The 16,475-nt window shown below is 52.0% G+C and overlaps 1 protein-coding gene across 1 annotated transcript in view; it reads left to right on the forward strand.

Annotated features, from left to right (window-relative positions):
- ARRDC1 (arrestin domain containing 1) overlaps positions 1-16,065 on the forward strand; it is a 70,316-nt gene extending 54,251 nt beyond the window's left edge. The window contains exons 3-8 of the mRNA XM_044992871.1: positions 3,559-3,609; positions 4,965-5,119; positions 6,536-6,718; positions 7,351-7,527; positions 8,227-8,638; positions 14,088-16,065. Of these exons, the coding sequence (XP_044848806.1) occupies positions 3,559-3,609; positions 4,965-5,119; positions 6,536-6,718; positions 7,351-7,527; positions 8,227-8,638; positions 14,088-14,152 (1,043 nt within the window). The 3' untranslated portion in view covers positions 14,153-16,065. The remainder of the gene's footprint in view (positions 1-3,558; positions 3,610-4,964; positions 5,120-6,535; positions 6,719-7,350; positions 7,528-8,226; positions 8,639-14,087) is intronic.
- Positions 16,066-16,475: the final 410 nt, after the last annotated feature.

Here is a 16,475-nt window from a genome sequence, read left to right on the forward strand (position 1 = left end):
TGATCGCTTGCAAAAACTAGAACAAAAGGTGGCTGAGCAGCAGCAATGGGCGTAACTGACTTCAAGATTCAGTACAGCCTTTGGAAGTGCAGCTGTCCCGAGGGTGGGCTGGTCTGCATCCAGCCGGGACAGGAGCTAGCTAGCCAGCCTCCATCTTACGGGAGGGCACAAAAGGCCAGACTTTCATCCCCTCCCCCTCTCCCCCCAGCCACACACACTTCAGTTGTTCTCATACATAGTCTTTGTGCGCCACTGGAAACCCTTCTGGGCACAGGTGCCTCTCGGAGGAAGGCCACGTGTTGTCTCCTGTGTATCCTCTTTGGAAAGCTTACAGAATAGTAAAGCTAATTGTCTGATGCTGCAACCACACTTCAGCCCCGGGTGGCTAGGGCTGAGAAGCCAAGACAGCAGTTGCAGGTTTTGACTGTAGCAATCAACGCTTGATACAGAGTTTGGCATCTCCAAAGTGCTTTGCAAATAACTAATCCTTGCAACCACTCCAGTGGAGTAGGTGAATAATTACTCTGTTTACATGTAGGGAAACTGAGGCATGCAGGTGAAATAATTTGCCTGAGGCTTGGTGTGTGAGTCGGCAGAGCTGGGGATTGGCAATAAGGTTTCCTGTCACCCAGGTCTATGCTTCAGCCACTCTGTGTGAATTACATTGGTAGAGTCGTAGTGGGTGGTGTGTAGGTTTTTTTTTTAAATAGCTTCAGTCCAGCAAGTTCATAGCATGATCTTTATCTTGGATTGGTCTGAACTTCCTGTAGCTGTGTGCCAGTGCTGGGCAAATAAAGGAAATGAGAAATCTACTCCACACAGACACCCCCTAATGTAATTCCCAGCAAACGGCTTGAGTAAGCCTGCAACTGAAGAGTGGCTACAGAACACCACCTAGTGACTGGACTAGTTGTTAGACTTTAGCCTGCACCTGGGGGCGGGGAGGTGTTTTTTGGGAGTGGCGGGTGGGGGGAGAGGACTGAAACCATTCCTATAACAGCATGTCTAATGGATGATTCCTTTTCCTGTTCTAAAGAATAAGGTGTCTAGACATTTGTTCAGTCGTGAGGTGTTTGGGAGGAATTAAGATCCTAACGCTTGTCACGTTGTGTGTCTTTCCATTGAAAGTCAGAGAGGCTTGTTGGTTTCTGTATGTACCAAGTCGTGTGTGCAGCTGATTTCCTCCCCCCACCCCCTTGCACAGCCCCCACCACTCGGCTGCATGAATGAAAAACAGAATTCCTAGCCAAGCTTGCAACTGGGCAGACCTTGATCCAAACGCCTCCAACGTTGGGGTGTGAGTGAAACCTCTGTTTGGTGTTGTAACAGGGGGGCTCGCTGTCCCTGATCAAAGAAGCAGCAGTAAGGGGTGAGCTCAGGGAATTGTCGAGAGGGAGAAGGGCTCCTGCAAAAAGACCCTGAGACCAAGGGAGCTGTGACCGAAAGGAGGCTCCTAGATGGGAGTTGAGCTAGGGCTGAACTCTAGATAGGAAGATGGCCTCTGGTCGTGAGAAGTCTGGACTCTTGTGCGGCGATGGACTTCGGTTTGGGGGCCTGAGGACTGTTACGAACCCTCTGTTAAACTGGCTCCAGGCAGGGGTGGTGCTGACCTGGAGAGACGTCCGTGCGCAGTTCTGGTGTGGCCCCGAAGGGGTGGGAGGAACAGAAGCAGGTGTGAACAGAGGCACCCTCACTGCAAACAGGCATTCAGGAAGTGGCCAACCCTGTTACAGGATTCCGTGCTGCAAAAATGTCTCCCTGCAAACGGGGAAGAGAGACTCCATTGCTGTCCGTGTCTCTTTTCCCATCTGCCTCCATTAATCTGCTTAGTCTGCTGACAAATGGGCTCCTACTGTTGTGCTAACAGAGTGACGGGCAGCTGTCTTGTAGCCCATTTCTTGCATCAACAAACCAGCTCGCTCAGTTCTGGGTTTTGGCTCTGGTTTGCTGGTAGAAGTAACCTGCAGAACCTGCACAGCTTCAGTTGATAGGTAGCAGGTTCCTCTAGCTATGCTGCCAATTAAAAACATCACGTGTACATGTAAACAACCATTCTGTAAAACCCTCTTGGTTCTTGCTGTTTATTGCTGGAGATTAAATAGTAAGTACAACAGTATCGCTTATCTGCCCTTAACTACAACTTATCAACTGCTGATGAACTAGGTTAGAATCTAGAAGTGAGAACTGCCCACAGAGCGTTGCAGTTGGCTTGTAAACGTAAAAGGCAGGATTTGCTAATTGCTTTAGCCGCTATTTGCTGCTTGTTTCTCCAGATTGCAAAGTGCTCTCACGGTAGGTTACAATGCCATTAAAGGGGCCCAAAGACATTTAACTAGAGTTGCTGCTTGGCCACTGTAGTTAAAGTAATAGTGGGTTTGGAAAAGGGGCAGGACGTGCTGAAGCGGAGAACCAAATAAAACAAAGTCTCTGGTACAAAATCTAAATCCTTCTCCCAATCCCTGATCAAAACCAAGCGTCTTTAATACCCGTAACTGCTAAGGCAAACCACCAGACCAGCAATTCTCTCTCATGCCACAGTCTTTTGAATTCTGTTCCCATTCCAAAGGATGAAAGGGGACCCAGGAGCCATAGGTGCTGGAACTAGGGGTGCTGAGGGGGCTGCCGCACACTCTGGCTTGAAGTGGTTTCCATTATATGCAGGGTGGTTCAATGGCTCTCTGCACCTCAGGGCTCTCTGCACCCCTGCCGGAGCCCATCCAGCTCTTCAGGTGAGGGCCTGGGGTGTAGGTGCCAGGCAGAAGGGAGGGAGGGGAGACTGCCTGCCGTGCTGAAAGCACAAAGATCATGTCTAGGATCTGCAGTCTCTAGGCCTGATTATTGCCTTACAGGCCTTGTTCACAGTATGATCCTTGCACTTGGCTGTGGGACAAATCCAGTTGACTGCACCGAAGTCCTTTTCAAGCCGATATTGGTGAGATCTCAGCCAAGTCTTCGAAAAACCAGGACCAAAACCCTAGGGTCTCGGAGTCTGAATCTGGACTCTGCCTTTAATCCTAATGGGGCTCAGTAGGGCCAAAGCTGGAACATGGCTGATGAGAGCCAGAGACTGCAAAGCAACCTGGCTGAAGGAGGGGGAGTTAGGTCCCATCTAGGTAAACGGGCTCCTTGTGGGGAAGGTTAAGATTATACTGGCCTGACGCCACCGAACTTTTCCCCAAGCCCAGGACAGCCAGCAGAACATGCTGCACATCCTGGCCTTGTTCACATGCATCTCCTTCCTGGGTCCCACGCCAGTCACCTGTGGCCAGCCAATAGCTATCGACCGTGCTCCTCTGACCACTGCACCTGCTGCCCCAAGGACCGTGCCCCATATCGCCCCTGTTGCTAGTGTTTAGACAGGCAAATGGATCTTGGCCTATTGCATGCACTGAGCGTGAGAGGAAGGCTTTGTGGGGATGAGTCCTGTGCACGTGCTCTCCGCTGGCAGTTTGTCTTGTGGGGGAGCCTCGTGCTAATGCACTGAGATCCTGTTTCAGGCCACTAGTGTCCAGGATGCTTCCAGGTTGTCTCACTTGCCTTTTGCTCGGTCTCTTGCAGGGGTTCTGACAGCTGGCGAGCACAGCTTCCCTTTCCAGTTCCTGCTGCCAGGTACGGTGGAGATACTGCTGACTGCTTGGGATGCTCTCTGGGGCTCAGGGTTGTGAAAACTTAGTGACTAGAGAGACTCTTCTCTCCTCTGGCTTATATGGTAAAAATCCCATGCTGGCCAAGTGGGGAAAGGACCTTTATTGTCAAGCTGCTAAGACCTTGCCTCTGCTAGGAGACGGGGTGAGGATTCAGAGCTGGCTGGCTAATGTGATTTTTTTTTTTTTAATGTGACTTTTGTACCTATTGGAGACACTGGTGGGAGCCCAGAATCAGCCACAAACAGCTAGTGACTCTTGATGGCATTAAAGCGTGTCCGTGCCAGGTGCAAAGTCACATTTTAAGGCCGCGTCCGCCAATGTTTTCAAACCAGAGCTATTCTCCTGGACTAGTCCAGGCCTAAGAGCATATTAAGCATTGGTGAGCGCCAGCAGTTAGACCGTAACCTCGATTAAAGTGCGGCCCTCAGGGCAGCCTCTCAATGCACAGCTGGAGTTGGTCTTAAATTGACCCCGACTCTTTAGAACAACTTTGAGTAAACTGGCCCTTTAAGGAATTATCCCTCTGGAGGTTTGTCTCCATTAGAGAATCTAATCCTCGGGAGCTGTAGTACTGATGGGAGCCCTGACTTGTGTTTCAACGGGCCAAATTCAGCTCCCTACACCCCTGGTGGTGGTGGTGGTGATGGAAGCTGCATTGTAGTCGTGCCTCCTGACCCCACTGCTGGCTCACCCGAAAAGGAACTACGCGGTTCTTCTTTGCCTAGTGCAGCTGAGGCTCTGGGAACCTCTAGTGCCTCTACGGCCATATTAACTAACCCACACGGTGGTAAAAGAAGCTGGAAGCTGCTGGAGTCTGCCTGCATTAGCGACCCCACCTCCTCACCGGAGCTGGTGGGAGCACTGGTGGGAACACTGAACTGTAAACTTCTCCAGAGCAGAGTGGGAGGAAGATGGTCAGCTCCTTGGGGCAGGGACCGTCTTGGTTCACTGTTTTGTACAGCACCTAGCACCGTGAGGCCGGGTCGGTGACTGGAGCGCCTAGGCACTACCATAGTACAAATAAGAGGAGTTAGTGCTGTCCCTACTTCTCCATACACCATGGCTGCATGGCACAGGTTGCCCCTACAGTAAAAAGGAGGCAACCATGATCCCAATGGACCAAATTTGGTCGCAGATTGTTCACGCACAGGCTCAAATGCACTTGGGAGACCCTAACCCCCAAATAGTTGCAAGGTTTGGCCTCTTCTCTTGCTTTGAGCCACAGGAAAGTGTTTCAGGCTCGGTGGGTAAGGCCAAGCTCCCCTTTCAATGGCTCGAGGCGTTCTCGTCTGACTGCCTTCTCCCCTGTGAATCCAGCATCAGCCCCCACGTCATTTGAAGGCCCTTTTGGGAAGGTGGTTCATCAGGTCAAAGCCGTGATAGATACGCCCCGATTCGCCAAGGACCACAAGTGCAACAAGGTCTTCTACATTCTCTGCCCGCTCAACCTGAATGACATCCCTGACATTGAGGTAAGAGAGCAGCAAGGGGGCGGGCGAGAGGCTCTCGCACCCTGGAGCGTTTCCCATTGGAATAAAGGGGAAGCCAAGCATCCCGCTCCCCCTATCCAGTGTGCCCCTGCAAACAAAGCCAGGGGAGTAACTCGAGCTTGGAGGAGAGGGTTGCTCATGGAGTGCACTGCACGGGATGAGATGCAGTAGGGGTGAGCGCGTTGTCACCCAAAGCTCTGCAGGGCATCATTGGTCTGGGCTGTAAATCCCATGGGCCTGTTTCCACTAGCACCAGTGGTGCAAGTAGTCTTCATTTCTTACCAGTATGCTGCCCCAGTGAAAGGGAGGGGGCACATGACCTCCCTGTGTGACCCCACCTCTCCCCTAGCCTGGGGCCCCTGATCTCCCCCTCCCTTCCTCATGATCCATCTCATGTTATGTGGGTGGGGAGGGGAGCGCTTCCAGTGGGTGGACACGGCAGAGCAGAGGAACAATAGCTGGCTCACAGTCGCCCCTGCTTTGAGAATCACCAGCAGAAGAGCTTCAAACCAGCTCCCTCTGACATTAGAGAATATTTATTTCAGAAACGTTGGCAACCGAGGCTCACGCCAGCTGCTGTTCAGACCCCAGACAGGAGACCCGGGCACGCAGCTGCATGGAAGGGCTGGGGACAGTGCAGCTGCGCTGGAGGAGCTGCCAGTGTGGGGTCACTGGGCGGCCCCACTTTCTGCTCCTCCTGTGTCTTTCCAGTACGTTGTACTGGCTATAAATAGCTTATGGACGGGACTGGACCATCTCCTTGCCCCACTGGCTATCGCAGTCACCTGCATGCGTGGGCTGCAGAGACCTGCATGAGAACCAGCCTCTTTCTAGGTGATCCCACTGGGTGTAGGCCTGGGGGAGCGTGTAACCGGCCCTACCCTAGGGGTGGTTGTAATGACCCTTTGGGTCTAATGACACCATCTGGCGTCTGCCAGCCTGGAATCTTTCCTGATGAACAGACCCTTGTTCTGGGGTGGCTGTGTCACTGCTGGTGTGAGAAGGATGCTCCAGGCCTGCACAGACTCGCCCTCCCTGGGCACTGGCCCTGGAGATCACTGGATCGCATGTACAGGGAAAGGCAGCTGCTTTGTGTTCGTTTCCCTGGGGTCTGCACAGCTTTCTGGGGACCAGTGAAGTCTGCCCTGCTCTGGAAGATGATCTGTGGGGTACAGTAGCTCATAGCGTTGTATTCGTCCACATCTCCCACATGTGGACAAATACATCCATCCAGAGGCACTTGCAGCCTCATTCCAACTGCAGAGGATACCACGGTTGTTGGAAGACCAGGTGTTTAGGATTTGGGGGGAGGAACAAACCCTCATTCCCTTTGACCATCTGAAAACTGCAAACTCCCTCTTGATCCCCCGCATCTGACCACCTGCTGTCCTCCCACAGCAACCCAACACCACGTCCATCACCAAGAAGTTCAACTACAAGCTGGTGAAGAGTGGAAACATCATCTTAACCGCCACCTCGGACCTCAAAGGGTATATTGTGGGGCAGGCAATCCAGCTGCGCACCGACATCGAGAACAAGTCTGGCCGGGACACTGGCACGGTGGTAGCCAGCCTCCTCCAGGTACGAGCCATTGGCAGGGTCTGGGACCGAGGCTGGGCTGGCTTGGATGGCACCACATCCAGACAGGTGCTGAGAGCAATGTCTGAAGACCTGCTTTCCCTGCTAAGCGCAATGATAATATCAATGGGGGGACCTGCTAAACTCGAAGTCCTTGTGCATCTCCCTTCTCCTCCCACCACCACCTACTGTGCGCCTGGGGGTCAGGTGGAAACCAAACCCTTAGAGGGGAAGCAGAATTAACTTGGGCATGGTGGGAGGAGAGAAGCCCCCTTGAATGCAGTCCAGGTGTAACTCAGTGAGCGGGCAGAGGGTTACAGATCCTCACCTCCACTCTGCGCCTGCTCCACTGAGTCTCTTGCAGCACCAGCTAGAGAGCTGTAGTCGTCCATGCTTTCAGCTCTGGAGTCCTTGATTTAATCTCCAGAGTGTCCGCCAAGCTGGTGACTGTCACATAATTAAAACTGGGCAGAAACTCCATGTTGCTGTCCGTCATGCCAGACCTCTGCTTACTCTCACTCAGCAATGCTTAAGGGGTTTCTAGTTCTTGGCAGCCCTGAGCAATGCTGGAAGCCTAGTGAAATGGACCTTGTAGAGATCTTTCTGCTTAATCCCGTCTTCGCTCCTCTCTTTAGAAGGTCGCTTATAAATCCAAGCGCTGGATTTATGACTTGAGGACCATTGCGGAGGTGGAGGGCTCGGGGGTGAAGGCCTGGAAGCACGCGGAATGGAAGGAGCAGATCCTTGTCCCCGCGCTGCCGCAGTCTGTGCTGCACGGCTGCAGCCTCATACATGTTGACTACTATATCCAAGTAAGTACTGCCCTGCCCCTTGCTAACAGCCGAACACCTGTGAGTGCTTCCAGTGGGCTGGGCCAGAGCAGCCAGAGTCCTTGGGGAGGGTGGAGCCAGAGGAGTTTGTGTCTGGGGGAAGCTCTCCAAACTATACTGTGCTCTTGGGAGTCAACACCATCTGCTCTGGAGGAGACACCCATGTGGTAGGACTTGCTTGTCGGACTGCTGAGCAGTCCGGGGTGTGTGTGTGTGTCTGCAGCTCCCTGGGTTACAGAGCTCCAGTCCGCTTCCCAGTTTTGGTGCAGGTGAATACTACACTCCCCACCCATAGATGCCCAGCTTTACGTCGCATTTTTCAGCAGCAAGCCTAACGGAGCACTCCACACTTCAGCAAGTCTGGGGTTAGCCGGCTAGAGAGGCATAAAGGTGATGCTTCTGGCCAAGCTTTCAGCAGAGCTCTGTGCATGGGATCCTGAGTACTTGGAAATTTGGCCCTGAGCTCTCAGAAGGCACCAAACAAGACCATGTGGGTTCTCCAGTGCGAGACTGGGGACCTCCCAGAAACTCGCTCCTGCTCTGGTACATTTGGGCCTAGAGCTGTAGCTGTGTCGTTAGTCTCTGCTCCATGGGTGGAACTGCCTGTGTTTGGAGCAGCTGGTGCTTTGGCAGAACCTGGATTGACCGACTTGGATGCCTCTTGTTTTCCCCTCTCCCCAGGTTTCCCTGAAGTCGCCAGAGGTTTTAGTCACTCTGCCTATTTACATCGGCAACATTGCTGTGAACCGGGTTCCTCTGACCCCAGCGAGGTCTGTCCAGCACGTTCCGTCCGTTGTGGTCCCGTCCGCCCCACCAGAAGAGGAGGAAGCTGCCAGTGGCTATCACCCAATGGACAACGTTTCAATCCCCACCAAAAGCCATTCCCAATTTCAGACATTCAGCTACGCTCCAGGACTGAGCTTCCAGGACCTAAGGCTGGACTCAGACCAGACTGCCTCCCCAAACCACCCCACACTTTGCTTGGCGACAGGAGCGACGGTCCCTTACTATGCTGAGGGGACAGTGGTTCCGGTTCCCACCGCCAGCTCTCTCATCTTGCCACCGGAGTACAGCACGTGGGGTTACCCCTATGGTGAGCGCTCCCTCCCAGAGCTCTGAAAGAGCCACTGTCTAGGTTCTGAGGGGAAATCAATCTAGCGGCCATTAGGAGTATAGAATTGTCCCTTTACCCTGCTGCTTCCAGAGCAGTGGTTGAACCCCTGCCATGTGGTTTAGTGGTTCTTTCCATGACGGCTGAGCCAGGCCAGGACACGGGGAGAGCCATGTAGGAGGAGACAAGGCCACATGGTCAGTCAGGAAAACCACAGGGTCTCTGTGTCCAGTAGCCTCTGTAAAGGATCCCACCTCCCACATCCCTTATAGCCATGACAGTCATGTCACATGTCTACAATGAGTGACGCTACCTACCCACAGCCAACATTATCTTGGGGATAGCTGTGGAAGTGGAGAAGATCTTTGTAAAAGATGATGGTGTTGATCCAACAGGATGGTGTAAATGTCTGGGCCCATGCTGATGCAGTTGTTAACAGAGCTGTAAAAGCTACTTTAACGGGAGTTTTTCCTTTGATGTGAATGGGCATTAGGTCTGGCTCAGAGGGGAAATTCTACGTGTCTGAGATGGTCCAGCATATAAGAATTTGGGAACTCCTTTATACCTGTGGAGAAAATCCATGGAACCCTGCCTATCCCAGAACTGTCCATACAGGGTCTGTGAGAGAACAGGTTTAGACCAAACCAATATCCTAAGGCAATAAGAACACCCTTCGCACCCAGGGTAAAAACTGAGGCACTAGGCAGCATCTTGGCTGTGTAACTGACCCAAGCTGTTTCTCTGAGGCCAAACAAGGGATGGATGAATTGCAAGGGGAGTGAGAGGATGCTGATTGACTGGGAGGGAGAGGGGGTAAGATCTAGGGGTACTAATCTAACCACTGCACAGGTAAGCAAAACCATGACTACTACTTTGAGGGCTGGTCCCTATGTGTATTGCGCACATGCCATGCACCTGAGACTGGAGATTTCTAGCCAATAGTGTCTGTTGGTCGGTCCAAACCTGCGCAGATGCCCTCCTTGTGCTCCGAACTGAGGGGATAAGAGTCGGTGCAGATGGAGACCTCTCCGGTTCCTTCTTACCACCCCATGGCCTGAGTTCGGAATCTTAGATACCCCTGTGTTTCGTCTTTCTTCAAAACCTATAAATATGCTGTATGTAGTCTTGGTGGTGGTCATTTGTCTTTTAGTAGTAAGTTTGGCTTAGCTGAAGAACTGGATCTCTATCCCTGTTCCTTCTCTGTGAGCATCAAACAACGGTGCTGCCTTTGTGAGGAGGGAGATCTCCATCTGAGAAAACCCCTTATGGAGATGGTTGAGACCTCAGGTACAGGCCAGGGAGACTCCTTCTACCCTCCCCCACACACCGTACATCGGCTTCCACCAATGAGCAACGGCCCTCCAAGCAAGAGCTCCAGAGCTGCAAAACCCAAATAATCATCAGCTAGGGCTGCTCATGAGAGTAAGGGGTGCACTCATAAGTACAAGGACAGATGTCCTTCCAGGTCTGCTCCCAAAAGAAGGAATCCCTCCCTGACTTGGTCTAAGTCAAGTGAATCCTTGTGCCCAGATCCTAAGGCTTTAGCCAGCTTAAACCCTCTGATCATGAGGATAAGGCGTGAAGATGAAAGGATCTGCCAGTACTGACAACGTCTCCAGTTGATAAGCCTAAGGATCAGCACACCAAGACCATCTGAGTTCTCAGTTAGACTCTTTGATGGTACCAGCCCATTCCTGGACTAAGGACATGCCAGATCTGCTAGTCCCAACTACAGGAACACCTCGTCCTTCAAGACAAAACAAACCCTACACCTCCCTGTAGAGCAGTGGTCTCCAACCTTTTTACATCCAAGATCACTTGAATTTAAGGGCAAGCCAGGATCTATCCCGCCCTGCTCACTCCATTTCCCCTCTCCCTCCTTCCCTCGCTCTCCCCGACCCTTATTCACTTTCACTGGGCTGTGGCCGATGGCTTCACAGTGTGGGAGAGGCTCCGGGCTGAGCCTGGGGCAGGGGGTTGGAGTGCAGGAGGGGGTGAGGGGTGCAAGCTCTGGGATGGAGTTTGGGTGCAGGAGGGGGGCTCTGGGCTGGGGCAGAGTGGTGGGGTACAGGAGGGGGTTTGGGGTGCTGGCTCAGGGCTGGGGATTGGGGTGCGGCATCCCACCAGGCAGCACTTACCTCGGGCAGCTCCCGGTTGATGGGGCAGCGAGGTTAAGGCAGGCTCCCAGCCTACCCCAGCCCCATGCCGCTCCCAGAAGGGGCAAACATGCCCCTGCAGCCTGTGGGGACACGTGGCTCTGTGCGCTGCCCCTCTCTGTAAGCACCACCCCCGCAGCGCCCATTGGCAACAGCTCCCTGTTCCTGGCCAATGGGAGCTGCTGGGGCAGTGCTTGCAGGCATGGAGGGAGACCCCTGCGCCCCTCCCCCTGGGGCTGCATTGGCTGCTTCTGGGACTGGCATGGGGCTGGGGCAGGCAGGGAGCCTGCCTTAGCAGCAGCCCCATTACACCACCAGAGATCCTCTAGGATCGACTGGGTGGTGACCACTGCTGTAGTATATATCTTCACCCTCCCCTTCTTTCAGGTCTTGAGACATTTTGACACTGGAGGAGGAAACCTTGAGGAAATGGAGATGCTCCCCTCTCCTGTCCATAGGCAGGAGCTTTACCCACCAGTGCAGATGGCTCTGCTGGTTGAACAGGAACCAGCTTTCTCTCTAGGTGGGTTGGAAGCTCTAGATGAACCATCATCCCCACATATGGAGGGGAGTTCAGACAGACTCAAAGATCGGGAGTCCATCCTCCACCCAGATACATACAGTCAGTCCCTTGGATAGTTGAGATTCCTTGGGATCCCCCACAACTGGTTAGCCCTTCATATTGGACCTGTTCAGGTCTATGGGAACCCTACTTATGGATGGCTCCAGGGTATCTAGAGTCCCATTGACTCTCTTCTACACTACACAATGGAGCTGGTTGGTAGAAGAGAGAAGAAATTCAAGCTGGATCTGGAGGTACCAATGGGTGTTTCTCTCCTTCACCGAAGGGGCAAATTGCCCCTTCTTCCCTAACCCTGCATTAATGGCCACAGGCAATATCAGGAGCTCCTGCAGAGAGTGGTCAAGATGCTCTCTTACATCTTGCAGCCTTCTGCTTCCAGCCAAGTAGCCCTCCCAGTAACTGAGGGCATTCTGGAACCAGCCAGGGTAGCATGGCATTTTCCAGCCTCCTGTGCACCACCCCAAAAAGGGGCAAGAGGTGAGATTTTTGTACCAGCCAAAGAGTGGAGTTTCTTTGCACACATTCAGCAATCAACTCCCTGGTGGTACAAGCAGCCTCCGGGAGATCTAGGCTGCAGCGTCCTAAAGCAGCACCTGTGGACAAGGGCTCTAAATGGCTTGACCTTCTAGGGAGGAAGGTATTATCTTGTACCAGCCTTCTGTTTCATATTGCTGACTACCAGGCTCTGTTGGCAAAATGACTTCAACAGTTACTGGGTGTTTGTCCCTGAAGTCCAAAATCTTCCTCAAGATTTGGAGACTTAATGGGGATGGCAAATTGGTGGCAAAAGCATCCCTTCAAGTTGCCGTGGATGCTTCTAACATGGCATCTAGTGGGATGGAGACAGGAATACTCGTGAGGCATGAGTCTTGGCTACACTCCTCTGGGTTTCCCTAGGAGGCTCAGAATGTCCTAGAGAACTTGCCCATTGAGTGTAATCTATCTAGTGTGAAGTCTAAGTCTCTACAAACACTGAAGGACTCTAGGACAATCCTCTGCTCCCCAGGCATTTACACCCGTGCCCCAAAGAGAGCACAAGTGCATGAGCTAAATCTGCCTCCTCCACCACCAGCACCCTTTCGAACCACCATGCAAACGTCGGAGGATACAAAGACGTAGGTATTATCTCCCTGTGCTACAACTGAAAATACTCCAGCACGTCCACCACCCAGGGATTACTTTTGATGGGATGATCAAGAACCTCCTACCCCTACTGATGCCATCCACTTCTTCCCCCTGAGCATTTGGTGGCCCCCTCGTCCTCTTTGCCCACAACTGGGTGGTAATCACAACAGACGAGTGGATATTAGAAATCATCCACTGCGGCTACTCTGTCAAAAACCTCTCCCCTTCCTGTTCCTCTTCAGTGACCACTCAAGAGGAGATTCTTTATCCAACAAGGGGCTGTGGAACAAGTGCCACCTCCGTACCAAGGGAAAGGTTTCTACTCCCCATATTCCATCAGTCCCAAGAAAAATGGAGGATGGAGACCTGTTCTCCACCTTCAGCTATTACGTGTTTGTATTGGCAAATCAAAATGCCAGCTAGTTAACCTGGCATAAATAATCCCTTTCCTGGTGGAGGGAATGTGGTTCGCAGCTCTCAGCATGAAAGACTCTTGCGTTCATTTGGACATTAACCTGGAGCTCCATTCATAGTTCTGTGAAACATTAGGCATTGGTCCAAGCCTTGTCTGCAGATGAAGCAGGGCCTGCAATATTCAACCTCTATACCAGCTGCATCCTTGCACCCCTGCGCGCACACACCTGATTCAAACACAGTTTACCAATCACCCTTGTGTGGAATATACCTAGGAATGCACACTTTAAGAAATAATGGAGGCTACTTGCCTGTTACTGGAGGGACCACACATCTCAAAGAACCTATCAGTATTGCACTACCACCCTCCTTCCCCTCTTCTGCGGATTATATCTGATTGGCAGAAATAAAGGAACTGGGGAGGTGTTTGGTGCGCACCTTCTCTTATCCCCTGGGTTTGGAGCAGGAGGAGGAAAACTGCAGGCACAGACCAATGGACGCTCTTGCTAGAATTCTCTGATCTCCGGCACACGGTGTGCTTGTGTACGCACGTGTCAAACACAGATAGGAACCACCTGTAAAACTGAGTATTTTCCCACTTGTATAACTGAGTGTTAATTCCTACCAGATCAGGGAGTTGTGAAGCTCAACGTTTAAAGAGCTCTGAAGGACTGTGTAAGTGCCTGTGTTGGTGGCTGGCTGCCTAATTGAAAGTTCTTTTTCTTGCATGAACAGACACATTCTAGGGGTATGAGTCTTTCAGTAGCTACAGCCTGTCCTTTACAGCCTCACAAGTGACCAGTTCATGTACTTCCAGGTCAGATGGCAGGGCTGGGGGCTGCATCTCCGGTGTTCTCTGGTCCACAAGGTCATTCCTGGCTCCTCTGTCCTCCCATTCTGCTCCTGTCAGGGCATGAACTGCAGCTTGTCCACACAGACACTCAGTTGTGCGTCTCTTTATGGGCTCTAATCCTGGAAAGTTGGAGATGATTTTTTTGCCATTGGCTTCCGTGGGTTTTGGATCTGGCCCTAGCTGGAGGAGCAGAGTGGTGGGAAGGAAACCTTCAAAGTAAGCTGTACAATCTGACTCCTAAACTTTTTTTTTTGTGTGTGTCTCTCTCTCTCTCCCTCCTCTCTCTCCCCCCCCCCATAGAGGCCCCCCCTTCCTATGAACAAAGCTGCAGCAGCGCCAACTCCAGCCTCAGCAATGGCAACTAGCCCCGTGCTTGGAATCCTGACAGTGCTGGCACCATGGCCCCCCGTCTGTGCGGTACCAGACTTGGCAGCAAAGCATCTTCCACTTGGGGCCACCGGCTACTCCTGGGCTGAGATTTTTAAGTCCTTTTTTAAAGAAATCGAGCGGTGAGAAGAAGTGTGGGGCATGGTGTGTGTATGGGGGGGGAGGGAATTGTACAGCCCCCTCACACCTGCTCTCCTGACACAGTGAGGCAGAGACGTTGCCTGCCCTCGGGACACCTTGCACAATGGTCTGTGTTCCTGTACTGTAATCCAACACTTTATTTACTGCTTTATTATTGAAGCACCTGTGATGCCTTATGGAAAATGCTACTGAATTGTTCTCTACTGTCTGCAATAGCGGGCTCGTGTGGCTTCTTTTGATATATTTCATGTGGTGGGTTTTTTGAGTGCTGTTTCTAATCGGGACTGGACTCAGCAGCCTTAGTCAGCCTTCCACATGGGCCTTTGGTGTAGCTGACTTCCTCAAAGCCCTTCCTACCTGCTCTGCACCCCCACTTTACACCAAATCAATCACAGGAGATCTCGGGAAGGTACTGCCACAGCAGCGAGGGGGTAGAAAAGGCCTACAGCCAGGCTCTCAGCAGTGCCATGCTGCCAAGTGACTGGCCAGCTTCCAACAGCTGCAAGCGAAAACGTTGCCAGCACATGACAAGATGGGGGCTTGCTGTCGCCAGGGCCTTGACCTAAGCCCTCATCAGTAACCCTAGCGGGGTTCATAGTGGGGACAGCCCCTGGCAGTGAGGGGGGAAGGGGCCCGTGCTATACAATTTAATACCTTTTCATGGCACTTTTAAAGCCAGTCTCTGGAGGTCTCTTGCAGGAATAGAATTGTCTATAAAAACCTTATAGGATTTTCTGAGCACCACCTGCAGCACCCTACGGGCTTTGTCCCTTGTAAATGCTCTAGCACTTTGGTATAAAGGGGATAAGCTCTGCCATGCCCGTCAAATCAGCTGGAGGGTGTAACCTCTTCGTTCCCACTCTCAGCCAGCTGGAAACTGACAATCATGCTTCAAACTTGCGTCTCACACTACCTCTGAACTCTCCCAAGGCACCTGATGGAGAAGCTCTGCCCTTTGAAATAACCCTGTACCACGAAATGCTCTCCTCCCAAAGAGCCTTGCTGTGCAGCCGATGGGAGTGCCAGGAAGGCCCCTTGGACTGTGGCCTGCTTCTGCTTCTCACCACACCAAAGCTGTCTGCAGCTCCCCCCACAAGCTTGTACTGTCCTGGGGAAAAGGCTGATTTGCCACTGGAGTAGGGTTCCTTGGCTCATAAGGAAAACTAGCTTTACAAGCTGCAGTGCAAAACCAAACCAAATGTGCATGCTCCAGGGGTAGAGGTTAGGGGCATTTAGGGGCAACTTTTTTTTTCCACCAGAGGCCCTCTACTCCCCCCTTTCTTTTTTTGAGGGTGCCCATCTTGATGGCCTACCAGGGTGATGATCAGAAATGCTGATCACCTACAGCTGCAGCCATTTTTTCCGCCTGTGAGAGCTGAACCCGAGATAAAGGGTCTCAAGCTGTGAACCCAATAGCCGAAGCCAATTCTTGAGAGACGAAACCTTTCCATCACCCCTGCTTCCACCTGCCCCTACCTAACCCAGGGCTGGCTGCTGGGGGACAGCGCTCGCTTTTCTGTGCAAATGTCATTAATTGTGCTGAACTGCTTTGGGGGAAGGGGAGGGTGGGGAAATGACCATTCCCTAGCAGCGCTGGCACTGTTGGTCGGTCTCTCTCTGCACCGATAGTTTATAAAAATGATTGTCCAGGTCCATAAATATATGAAATACAAACTTGTTTTTAATGACTGAATTCATAACAAATAAAATTTTAATGCTGTATTTAATAAATTATTCTGAGAAAAATGGAGTGATTCTTGCAAAATGATTTCTATATGTACACGGGCCTAGAACTCTGCACGTGGGATCACAGGGGATTAGGGTGACGAGATGTCCTGATTTTTGGGTATTTTTCTTGTATAGGCTCCTATTACCCCCACCTCCTGTCCTAACTTTTCACACTTGCTGTCTGGTCACCCTACAGGGGATGTGCATGGCCCTTTAACGGCTGGGGGGTGTGTGTGTGTGTGCTTTCCTAGGAGTGGTTCTGCACTTCCAGCAAGGGTCTGATGTTTGCAGACACATCTCTTCATTCTGTAGCCTAATGATTTTGCGACGGGGGGGCGGGTATGTGTTTCCTAGTCACTAGTGAATTGCCTGCCCTCAAGCTACCTTTCTAATATGGTAGAGTCTGATCCTCAGGTGCTGAGTTCCCTCAAC

This window comes from Mauremys mutica, chromosome 18 (assembly GCF_020497125.1).
Source record: "Mauremys mutica isolate MM-2020 ecotype Southern chromosome 18, ASM2049712v1, whole genome shotgun sequence".
In the NCBI taxonomy this organism is placed as follows: domain Eukaryota; kingdom Metazoa; phylum Chordata; order Testudines; family Geoemydidae; genus Mauremys; species Mauremys mutica.